The sequence below is a fragment of the Equus caballus genome, chromosome 20, assembly GCF_041296265.1.
Source record: "Equus caballus isolate H_3958 breed thoroughbred chromosome 20, TB-T2T, whole genome shotgun sequence".
NCBI classification, from domain to species: Eukaryota; Metazoa; Chordata; class Mammalia; order Perissodactyla; family Equidae; genus Equus; species Equus caballus.
In genome coordinates this window covers 37,962,286-37,974,789 of record NC_091703.1, presented here as the reverse complement: position 1 = coordinate 37,974,789, position 12,504 = coordinate 37,962,286, and the positions used below count along the sequence as shown (strand labels likewise).

The following is a 12,504-nucleotide window of genomic DNA, read 5'->3' as shown; positions in this document are numbered from 1 at the left end:
AACTTGCACCAAACAAAGAATACCTAAGTTTTTCAAGCACACTTGGAAGAATTATAAAAACTAACCATATATTAAGCCATAAAAGAAGTATTAAAAATCCCAGCGGGCCGGCCCTGTGGCCTCGTGGTTAATTTCATGCACTCTGCTTCGGCAACCTAGGGTTGGCTGGTTCGGATTCTGGGCACGGACATACACACCATTCATCTGGCCATGCTGTGGCGGCGGCCCACATAGGGGAACTGGAATGACCTAGAACTGGGATGTACAGCTGTGTGCTGGGGCTTTGGGGAGAGAAAAAAAGAAAATAAAAAGAGGAAGATTAGCAACAGATGTTAGGTCAGGGCCAATCTTCCTCCCACACACACACACACACACACAAAATTCCCAGAGCATCAATAATATAGACTTTATACCCTGACACAATGCAGTAAAATTAGAAATCAACAATAGAGCCAGCTTGACCAGAGAGAGAAACATATATTTGGAAACAGAAAAAAATGTTCTAAATAATCCTTGAGTTAAAGCACAAATCACAATCAAGATTACTAAGCAAATATACCTAAACAATTAAAGGGAACACTCCATGTCTTGACCTTTGGGATGCCACTCGTTCAGTTCTTTGAGCCTTAGGTGCTTTTGTTAGAAAGCAAAGTAGACATTCAATAAACTGAGCGATCAATTCAAGAAGCTAGAAAAAATAACAGGATGTGCCCAAAGAAAGTAAAAGGATGGAAATAACAAGGCGAGAGGACTGAAATTAATGGGGAAAAATAGAAATGATCAATAGAACCAAAAGTGGGTTATTTTTATTTGTCTAGAGACTTTTAAATTAAGAGGATGCTATGAAACACTACAGACAAAAAAGTCTGAGAACTTTGCTAAAAGTTTTCTAGTAAAAAACTACTGCAACTTACTTAAAAAAAGTTAGCGGGGCCGGCCCCCTGGCCCAGTGGTTAGGTTTGCACTCTCCGCTTCGGCGGCCCAGGGTTTTGCCGGTTCGGATCCTGGGCACCGACATGGCACCGCTCATCAGGCCATGCTGAGGTGGCATCCCACCTGCCACAACTAGAAGGACCCACAACTGAAAATACACAACTATGTAGCGGGGGACTTTGGGGAGAAAAAGGAAAAAATAAAATCTTTAAAAAAAAAGTTAGAAAACCTATACATGGATCATTAATCCTCATAGAAACTAAGTGGTACTCACCCCTCTCTCCAACAAAAAATGCTAAGATCAGACTAGATGAATTTTACCCCAAAACGTATATTGTTATCTTAAAGAACTGTTCCAGAGAGGGTTAACTACACACCTCTTGGAAGGCTGGTATAATCTTGATCCACAAACCTTTTCTATAAAGGGCCAGATAATAAATATTTTAGACTTTAGAAACCATATGGCACCTCTCACCCATATTCAGCTCTGCTGTTGTAACGTGAATGTGCCCATAGACGATACTTAAATAAATGAATGTGGCTATGTTCTAGTAAAACTTGATTTACAAAAACCAGTGGCAGGACAGATTTGGCTAGTGGGCCGTAGTTTGCTGACCCTGATGTTGATAATTAAAAGTAGAAAAGAACAATAAATTCTCACTTATGAGCATGGATACAAAAATCCTAGTAAAATAAGAGCAAATAGAAGGTAATGCTTTTTCAAAATATCATACAGTTGGATTATCCTGAGAATACAAGGATAATTCACTCTTAGAAAATACGTTTATGTGATTTACTTCATTAAGAGATTAAAATAGAAAACATTTTCATCTCAGTAAATGAAGAAAAATTATTTATTAAACTTCAATACCTGTTCATCTTAGAAACTGTTAGCAAACTAAAAATAAAGGGAAATTCCTTAGCCTGATAGAATGTCTAATAAAACCTATAAACACCATATTTTTGAAATTTTCAAAGCATTCCCAAGGCAGACAGGAAAAAAATAATTATGTTTGCTATCATGCTGCCATTTAATATTGAACTGGGATCCTGGCCACTGCAGTAAGACAAAAACAAATACAAATTATAAAGACTCAAAAGGACGAAGCAAAATTGTGGTTATTTGCAAATAGTATGATTATTAGCCTAAAAAACAAAGGAACACAACAGAAACTAGTAGAAGTAGGAAGAGCATTTAGAAAGGATGCAAGACATAAGATTCATATGCGGAAACCAGCAACGTTTCTTTAAGCCAGCAGTAATCAATGAGAAAATATGTAACTTTTAAATATATATATACCATTCACAACAGCAGCAAAACTATGCTGAAAGTAAAATGCCTTGCTATGGACTAAGAGTGTAGGCTCTTTACAATAAAAACAATGAAACGTTGTTGAAGGAATCAAAAAAGACCTGAGTAAATAGAGTGATATAGTTTTCTTTTTTTGGTGAGGAAAATTGACCCTGAGATAACATCTGTTGCCAGTCCTCCTGTTTTAGCTTGAGGTCTCTGAGCTAACACCTGTGCTAGTCTTCCTCTATTTTTGTGTATGTGGGACGCCGCCACAGCGTGGCTTGACCAGCAGTGTTTCTGTTCATGCCCGGGATCCAAACCTGTGAACCCCAGGCCACAGAAGCAGAGCATGCGAACTTAACCACTATGCCGCTGGGCCGACCCCAAAATAGTGTATTCTTGAATGAGAAGACTAAATATTGTAGAGATGTGAGTTTTTCTCAAATTAATCAAAAAATTCAATAATAAAAATAAACATCCCAAAAGGATTTTTCAAGAGATCTGAAAAACTGATTTTTGAAATTTTTGTGAAAGAATAAAGGTACAAAAATGGCTTTAAAATTTTTGAAAGAGAACAGAGAAGGGGACTACTTTTCCAGGTATTAAGATAAAGCGGTACTAGTTACAACCACGTGATATTAGTACGTAAATTAACAACTAGATTAGTAAAACAGAGTAATATCCATGAGTCTGTTCTGTAGTCTCTAGACCATTGGCTATTTGGGAACAAATTCCCAAATTTATTTTGGTGGATCATAGTATAAAACTCTCGAACTATTAGAAAAAATATGTGACTAACTTTACGCCATTGAGATAGGGATATGTTTCTTAAAAAGATATTATACACACAAAAGGAAAAGTTGAGTAAAATCAGCAACGTCTGATAAAACATGTTTAGCAGAGGACGTCAAAAACAGAGATAAAAGACAAATGCCAAATTGGGAGAAAATATTTACCCACAGAGGATGAGTATTAAGAAGATATAAATAATTTCTGACGGTTAAGATGGGCAATGATCAAATAAAAATGGATAAAGAGTATGAATTCCCAGAAGAAGTAATCTGCATGTCCATTAAACATTGGAAAAAGTGCACAATTTCAATTTAAAAATTACGTAGTATAATTTCACATTTATTATATTGACCCAAAATAAAAAAGACTGACAACAAACACCAAATATTAAAGAGGAACGAGAATGAGGGGAATTTATACCCTGCTTGTGTACTTGGAGAGTATATCACTTAGTTATTACCGTATAACAAACTATCCCAAAACTCAGTGGCTTAAAATAGTAGGTATGCTTATTGCTCACAAGCCCATGGGTCAGCATCTGGTGTACTCCGAGGTCTGCAGCCTACTCGGAGTTGAGTAGGCAGCTCCACTGGTCTGGGCTGGGCTTTCTCACATTTGGAGGGTAGCTGGCTGTAGATGGCTTTGTGATAGGCTCCACCGAGACTGGTCTTCCCCCTTTAGGAGACTAGCTCACATGGCAGTGGCAGAGTTCCAAGAGGACATGCGGAAACTGAGGCCTCTTGAGGCCTAGGCTTGGAACCGGCATACCATCCATCTGCATTCTGTTGGCGAAAACAAATCACAAGGCTGGCCTACGACAGTGGTGGGTAAATAGATTCCATCTCTTGGTAGGAAAAGCTGTAAAATTACATTTCAAAGGACGTGGATAGGGAGAAAGGAGGAGAATTGCCACAATTTCTACAGCTGATCTACTGCACAGAGCAGCTTGATAATACATGTGTGGGAAAATTGGAGATACTTTTACCCTGTGATTCAGAAATTTGACTTTTAGTATAGATCTTAGAGAAACTCCTACACTTGGTACGTAATAAGGATATCTGCAAGAGAGGTTTGTGTGTTTTTTTTGCAGTATTTTTTATAGTAGCTCAGCTAAATGTCTATAGTGAATGGATTAATTAATTGTGGTAAATTCCTAAAATAGATTATTGTTCAACAAATTAAGATAAATTAACTAGAACTCCATGTATCAGTATAGCCAAAACTCAGAAACATGGTATTGAGGGAAAATAAATTGCAGAAGGTGTAATCCTTTTTTTTAATCGGGTAGAGCAACATGCAGAAAATACTATCTGCTGTTACTGGTGGATATATACCTAAGTAATAAAAGTGTAAAAACACGCAAGAGAATGATAAACCCCAGTTCAGGTGGGTAGTTCCCTCTGGCAGGGGAGGGGAGTACACAAGAGGCTTCAGTTACACCAGTAGTTTTACTTCTTTAAAAAAAGACAAAATTGTACATTACAATTTGACAGAGCTGGCTAGTGGCGACCTAAATGTTTATTATTTCTTTATTTTTTTGTTGTTTGAAATGTTCCATTTAAAAAACAAAACAAAAAACCCTGGGATGGGATTTCACTGGACTTACGCTGGCTTCCCATCCACTTCCGTCTGTCTTTTCACTGTGATTCTTTCCTTCTGTAATTGCTGAGTTTGGCGGGTGCCAGGAAGTCACGTGCATTGAAGACCACAGATGTTTGTTTGGGTTCCTCGTACAGACACTCAGAGTTGCTCTGCTGAGCTCCTTTGGGTCTGGGCTTACTGCCTTCGTAGAGGAAGCTTTGGTGCTACAGCTCTCTTGACTGTTTAGAAGTTTTGTTTGGGGATACTCAGTCTTCCTCAGAGAGCTGCCTTTTAAATCAAGGGAAGTACCAGGGAGCTTTTAGATACAAGTACCAGAATACCTGAGTAAAAGTGGCTTCAACGGCACCTGTGATTTTTCTCGAGTCCAGAGCTTGGCCACGACCATGTTGCTTCAGCAGCTCAGCAGTGTCAGACTTTGATTCAGCTTCTCGTTGGTTTTCTTGGCCTTCCCCTTAGGATCACAAGATGACTGTAGCAGCCCTAAGTTTCAGGTCCCAAGCAAGGAGGTGTGGGGTTTCTTTTTGTGTAGCTCTTTTTATCATGGTGGGAGATCTTCCCCAGAAGCCCGTGAGAGACATCCTCTCAGAAGCCATTGACCCAGAACTGGGTCACACACAGCAGCCCTGAACCCATCCCTGCAGAGGGGTGCAGAGTCCCTGTGGGACTCCGTGTGCCATAGCTGTCACCTGGACAGAATCTGAGTCTTACTGGCAGCAAGGAGGAAGGGGGAAAGCCTGTAGGCTAGACAGCCGTCGACGTCTGCCAAAATGTCTACCTTAGAGTGAAAAGTTGGTGTCAGAACTAGACAGTAAAGCCGGGGTTCTTTGTGATGGGAGACCGTTTTAGGGGCAGGCTCAAAGGCCCCTTCACGTTAGTGCCTCTGCCTAAGCCTTGCATGCACACTCGGAGAAACTGCCAGAGGAGAGATGCGATCAGCACGGTCTCCCTGATTGGGCCAGCCCTTTCCAGATAAATAGTTCCAATCTCAGTACAATACCCCAAAAGGAAAAAAGACGTTTGTGCTCTTTCTTTTTAAAAAGTAGGCAATGGCTGAGGTTATTTTTGTTAGCTAGACCTTAAGTAGAATTGGTGTTACATACTTTGAAGTGCGAGGAAGTGTTCACCTGCGTATGGTTGAATAATGAAGGGCAGCAGATACTTTATTTGCAATTCTTACTACTAGCTAAGATAGGCTTTTAAATAAAGACTCCCTCTCTGGATTTGGGGCTTTTGACATGTAGATTGAAATTGTAGCTGCTTTCATAATGATTTTGAGAAAAACAGATCCATACCAGCACCCTGACTGGACCAAACTTACATGTATCTGGAATCAAATCTTATCCCCAAATGTCTGAGCCAAGTGTCTGTCAGCTGTGACCCTGACACCTACCCTGACCTGTGTGCCAGAATCATGTGAGAGATAAAAATAACTCTTCAGTTGCCTGTGGCAGCGTTTGAGAGAGAGCAAGGAGATGAAAGTTGGACTGTGGAAAACTGTGAAAAAGTAAACTGTTCACTCTGTCTTGGAGGGCTCTTGCCTGGGAGGAATCTTTCTCTGTATCTGCGGCCTGGAGGAGCTGCAGCCGCCGTCCTCACTAGAGCGGCGCCTGCTCCAAGAAGACTGCCAAGTCCCGGTTAAAACTGGTAAACAGAGGAGTACTTCTTTGTCTTTGTACCGTAGAGTCGTTGGTCTAATAGATCCCCTAAGTGTTAGTATAAAACTTGAAAGAAGCACTGAGGGACAAATAAAACTTACTAGTGTTTACAACTTGAAGATTAATTAGAAGAGAAAATAAACGTCGCTGAAATTTCAGCGTACAGATGGCAGCATTGTTTGATTTACATGAGACATTGTAAGAATGCATCTGTTTCTTAGAGGAAGATGCTTTTATATTTTTCCCAGTTGCCTCTGATACAGAGTAGATCATAGATATATATGTTGCTGTTGAATGCAGAAATTATTATAATTAAACAAAAGTTTTAAATATATTGAGTTGTCATAAGATTAAGTTGGTTTATGCCTTTAAAATTTGGAGATCGTTTCCTTTTCTTAACATTTGATTTCTTTAAGAAAATTAAATAAACTGGACAGTAACTGCTAAAGAGAACTCTTTCTCCACTTTGCAGAAGAGAAATATGACTGAATGATGGCCTCTGTGAACCTCTAGGAATCTTTCCTTCTTCCCCGCTGGGCCCCCGCTCCCCCTAAGCCCAACAGCTTTACTCCCAGGCCCTGTCAGTGGAGACCTGTGGCAGGAACACAGGTGACACATCTCAGGAGTTGATCTGAGCCTTTTGGGGCTGTCTGGGATCCAGAGTACAGAGTTGGCTTTCCAGCCCGGACTGGCCTGCCAGCTCGTCCCACTTGTTCAGGCAGTTTCATTGCGTAATTCATGAGGTACAGTCGATCTAGTCTTAGCTGGCTGTGGAGTACAGTTATTTCTAAAATGTAGAAAAGCAATTTAAAGAAGAAAAGGTAGACATTTCCATTCAAGTAGACCAAAAGCCACGTGGGGAAAAGAATGGATGGGCAAAGAAACAGGCATGTTGGGAAGAGAAAGGAAAAGAATTCCTGGGCAGATAATTAGCAGAAATTAATTTCAAAATATAGCTCACCCAGGAGTCGAGGCCTTTAAATTGGCTTCTGTTGTTTCTATTATTAAATATCTGTTACGAACTTTTAGAGTGCTTATTTAAAATTTTTGTTTGTACAAACTTATTGGGCACCCACTGTGTTTAGAAAGTATTTTTGCCTTAATTTTTAATTTATCATACAAATAACATAGCAGTAGTAATAGAAAACAGGGTACTACATTCCCTAGGCATTTCCAGGGAAATCTTTCCCTCACCTCTCACCCACTTTGCTCCTAGCAGAGACGGATATAAAATATAAAAAGCAAAAGCTAAAAAGACATAGCCTGGCTTAAAAGCAAGGTGGATGCCTCCACAGATCAGAAGCAGCAGAATTGCAGAAGAGCGTGGGAAAGCTGCAGCCTGCCTGGTCGGGCGGCCGGTGGCTGGATCCCTTGGAGTAAGGGGGAGCCCAGGTGACCAGTGGAAAGGACACCAGCAGCTGAGACTTTAGAAAGATATGGGCCTACGAAGGGAGAGGACACAGATGCAGAGCATAAGAGAGGATGGAGCCAAGCCACCCTCTGATTCCATGGCTCTGCCTGTAGTGCTCCCCACATTACCTTGGAGCGGGAGCCCTGAGCTATCACTGTGAGACCTGGCTCTGTAGAGCCAGGTGAAAGCAGCCTCACAGCTGAGCCCTTCACCGACTGGAATAGGACTTGACTTCAGATGAAGTGAATTTTATAGCATGTCCTGACAAAGAACTGAAATATGTTCAGGATGTTCACAACTAAATAAAGGAATAACTTCTATTTTAAGAGAAGAAAATTTCATGAAAACAAAGGTGTACATGATGGAAACTGCTAGCCATGTAAAGAAATGAAAAATATCAAATAAAAAAATGGACCAGAGATGGGATAACTCTAGCCCAGATACAATTGAAAAGAAAATTAGTAAATTGGAATAGACTGAAAAATTCACATATAACGCATCAGAATGTCATAGATCTAAAAAAATACCAAGGGGCCAACCACTGTAGGAAGTTGCCCCCCTTCCCATCACTCTCTGCCGATCTCATTGCTCTGTGCATTTCTGTCATAATTCTTGTCACCAGCAGAATTGCCAGGTTTATGTTTTTGTTGCTTTATATATTCCTGAGCTCTTACAGGGTCCAGAGCTTTGTGCTGGGCATACTGTGTACAGACAGCCAAGAACAAGTCAGATGAGGGTCTGGCCTGGCTCTCATGGACCTTGTGTTCTAGCCTATTCGTCACTATACCTCTGTCATCTGCACTGTTATCTGGCTCATATTAGGCATTTGATGTGTTTGTTGAATGAATGAATAAATGAAGTAATTAATACCTCAAAACATCTTCCGTGTGGTCTTGGTTATCTTGCTCTGTTTGGCCAGCTTTGCAGTGGGGAGAGAGACTGGGAGGGGCTGAGAGGGATGCCCCTCCCTAGAGCGTACCCTGCTGCTGTCCGTCTGTGACGACACAGGAAACGCTGGCATGACTGCCACAGACCAGGAGTCCACCTGAGCTCTGTCCTCTTGGTTTTATTTCTATTTTACGAACTGCTCAAGAAGATTCAGAATGAGACCAGCAATATAAACAATATCAATGTGTTAATTTTCCTTTTTCACTTTTCAGGCTGGAGTAAAAGGGACATTGGGAAGATTAGTTGGAATTTTTGAGGTAAGTCTTTAAAAAATCTTTGGTGCAGTTGATATCATGTTTATAACCTCTTATGTATTCGTCTTAGTCTATTTAGGCCGATATAACAAAATGTCATATACTGGGTGGCTTATAAACAATAGAAACTGATTTCTCACGCTTCTAGAGACTAGGAGGTCCAAGAGCAAGGTGCCCGCAGATTCAGTATCTGGGGAGACCTGCTTCCTGGTTTGTAGAGAACTGTTCTCTCTCTGTTCGCATGCGGCAGAAGAGGGAAGGTTGCCCTCCAGGGTCTCTTTTAGAAGGGCACTAATCCCATTCATGAGGGTCTGCCCTCATGACCTAATCACCTCCCAAAGGCCCCACCTGCTGGTGTTATTACTGGGGTTAGAGTTTCAACATATGAGTTTGGGGGCAGGCCATAAACATTCAGTCCATTGCAGTCTTAATCTAGGGAAAATGCCACCTTTGTTTCACTGAGTTTCCAAAACAAAGCAGCACCAGCAGAGAATAGCATGCTTTCTTTTTTAATCCCATAGTCTCCTCCAAACAACTAGAATTATTTGTAAGTATTGTTTATCTCATCCTACTGCTCTTCCTCTCCTCCCTAGAGGTGGGGCGGGGGTTGTGTAGATAAGTGTAGAGAAGACAGAGGAAAAATAGAAGATGAGTAGCTGTAGCAAAGGAAGGAGAAACAGGGAAATAGGCTGGGGTAGAGATTTGGAGGAAGGTGGAAGGAAGTGAGGAATCGGGGCATAGAGATGAGCAGGGTCAGGGAAAAGGGGAGGTGTGTGAGGTAGTCAGCTGCTTGCGCTGATGGGGCTCCCACCCATCCACAGTCTCTTCTCTTGCTGGTGTTCTAGCTAGTTAAATACTTGGTTCCATTTTCTCGAGAGGTCACGAACCTGCCTCTCAGTATGCCTGTGAAGTTGCACTTAGGGCAAGGGGAAGGAAAAAGAGAGTGAAAGCCTTGGCTTTAGAAGCCTAGCCAAAGAGTGCACCCTCAAGTTCAAGTGTGACGTGTTTTAAATAGGCCATTTGGCCCTATTCTGTGTATGATTTTAGGATGATAAGAGAAAAGGAATCCTGTGTCTGAGCTCTCTGGACATACACAGAAGAGTGTGTTTCATTTAAGTCCTCTCAGCTCTCTAAGGAAAACCTCTTCCTCTGTCCTCTCTTTGCCCTTCAGAACCAGGAGAGGAAGCACAGAACGTATGTCTACGTGCTCATTGTCACGGAAGTGCTGGAAGACTGGGAAGACTCGGTTAACATTGGTAAGTTGTGTCCAGATAGCCTCCCAGAGCTCCTCACAGCCAGCTCTTGCCACACCACAGGTCATTACCCAGAGCCAGAGGCAAGAGCCTGAGGAAGAGAAGAAATAATGGAAAGATATGTTTAATAGAACAAGCATGTTCATTTTTGAACTTGTGAAAGTTAGTATTTTGAAATGTTTAAAAGGGAGCTGAGGGGCCGGCCCCATGGCCAAGTGGTTAAGTGCATGCGCTCTGCTGTGGCGGCCCAGGGTTTCACTGGTTTGGATCCTGGGTGTGGACATGGCACCGCTTGTCAGGCCACGTTGAGGTGGCATCCCACATGCCACAACTAGAAGGACCCTCAGCTAAAATATATAACTATGTACTGGGGGATTTGGGGAGAAAAAGCAGAAAGGAGAAAAAAAAGAAGAGGAAGAAGATTGGCAACGGTTGTTAGCTCAGGTGCCAATCTTTAAAAAACAAAAAAGGAGCTGAAGATGGGTTTGTGGTCAACAAATAGAAACATGGCCTGCAAAAATGTTGTTTTTACAATCAAAGTGAGTCCTTCTCAGCAGATACTGAGCAAGGCCTCCACAGTGCCAGGCCCGCCGATCTTTATTTTGGTGGCAGTGTAGTTGGTTAGTAGGACTTCATAAGGTCCTGCCCAGCGAGGTGACAGCGTGTGTTTTCCTTCTGAAGACCTTGATGTATACTCGGTCTCTGGGTCCAAACGGATGGCCCCGGGAACCCCAGGGAGAGAACAGGACCTTGGTTGTTCCCTGGGACACTTAGATTGTTGGAGAAAACTGTTGGTTTGGTGGGGGAGGAGATGGAGGGAGGGGGAGTGGTCTCCAGTTTTATCCCTGTTTCCCTTCATGCACACCCAGCTTTCTCCTCAGGAACCTCTCAGATCGCTATTATGTATATGTCTTTTGAATTAAGGACTGAGGTAATTTAATGGTTGGTTCATGGTTTAATTTTTTACCTCTGAAGGAAGGTATATTCTATAAAAGTGTAATATTCATTTAATTTGTTATAAATTGGCAAACGGATAAAGTTGACCTGCCAAAACCTTTCCCTTTGTTAGTATGTGCTTCACCACCATGCGCCTCACACTGCTGATCTGAGTATTTCCATAGCCCTTCAACTTTGAATGGCTTTGTGTCTGGTGAGAATGCAACATGCTTAAGTAAATAGGTTCAGTGGGGTTCATTAAAAATAGGCTGCAGGGGGGCTGGCCCCGTGGCCGATAGGTTAAGTTCGCGCGCTCCGCTGCAGGCGGCCCAGGGTTTCGTCGGTTCGAGTCCTGGGTGCGGACATGGCACCACTCATCAGGCCACGCTGAGGCGGCATCCCACATGCCACAACTAGAAGGACCCACAACTAAGAATATACAACTATGTACCAGGGGGCTTTGGGGAGAAGAAGGAAAAAAATTTAAAAAAAAATAGGCTCCTTGACAGCCAGTGCTGGGGCCTCAAGAGGAGACAGATGAGTGTGGCGTGGCCCTGTCCTCAGCACTATCGGGCGGGAGTCACACACTGTGATGTTAATTTTTAAGGTACCTTTGCTCTACTAATGTCCAAACAAGCCTTTCATCTTGTCCTCCCACTTCTGAGAATTGACCCGAATGAAATGGTCTAAAATATGGAGAATCAGCCTATGAGCCATCTTTCAGACGTACCCTTTTCAGATGAAAAAATTGGGTCTTAAATGTACAACTCCGTGAATGTTGAGTGATGTAAGGTGCATTGGTCTGATGGAATGTTAGACAGCTCTGAAACACACACTTAGGAAAACTCTATGTCATGGGAAAGTGCTTATGATACAGTGTTGGTGAGTGAAAAAAGCAGGGTGTAGAATTATATATACTCTAATTAGAGCTACATTAAAATAGGAGTTTGAAATGAAAACAAAAATGAGGTACTGGTTCTCACCTAAAGAATTGGCAGTGATAAAAGTCACGGTGCTGGCAGGGTGTGGTGACACTGACACTGCGACACAGGCAGGACTGGGGGTTGGCCTGGCCTTTCTGGAAAGCAGTGTGGCAACGTATACCACGAGCCCTTTAGAATTCAAATGTTTTATTCTTTTTTTTTTTATTTTTATGTTTTTTTCCTTTTTCTCCCCAAAGCCCCCCGGTACACAGTTGTATATTCTTTGTTGTGGGTCCTTCTAGTTGGGGCATGTGGGATGCTGCCTCAGCGTGGTTTGATGAGCAGTGCCATGTCCGCGCCCAGGATTCGAACCGACGAAACACTGGGCCACCTGCAGCAGAGCACGCGAACTTAACCACTCGGCCACAGGGCCAGCCCCTAATGTTTTATTCTTATAATCTCAGTTCTAGGGATCTTTCCCTGGGGATTAAAAAAACAAAAAA

General features: G+C 42.2%; 1 protein-coding gene across 1 annotated transcript in view; it reads left to right on the top strand.

The window, feature by feature from the left end:
- Positions 1 to 12,504, top strand: part of NUDT3 (nudix hydrolase 3) — a 112,060-nt gene that overhangs the window by 89,906 nt on the left and 9,650 nt on the right. Inside the window, exons 3-4 of the mRNA XM_023624755.2 lie at positions 8,848 to 8,892; positions 10,061 to 10,145. Coding sequence (XP_023480523.1) covers positions 8,848 to 8,892; positions 10,061 to 10,145 — 130 coding nt within the window. The remainder of the gene's footprint in view (positions 1 to 8,847; positions 8,893 to 10,060; positions 10,146 to 12,504) is intronic.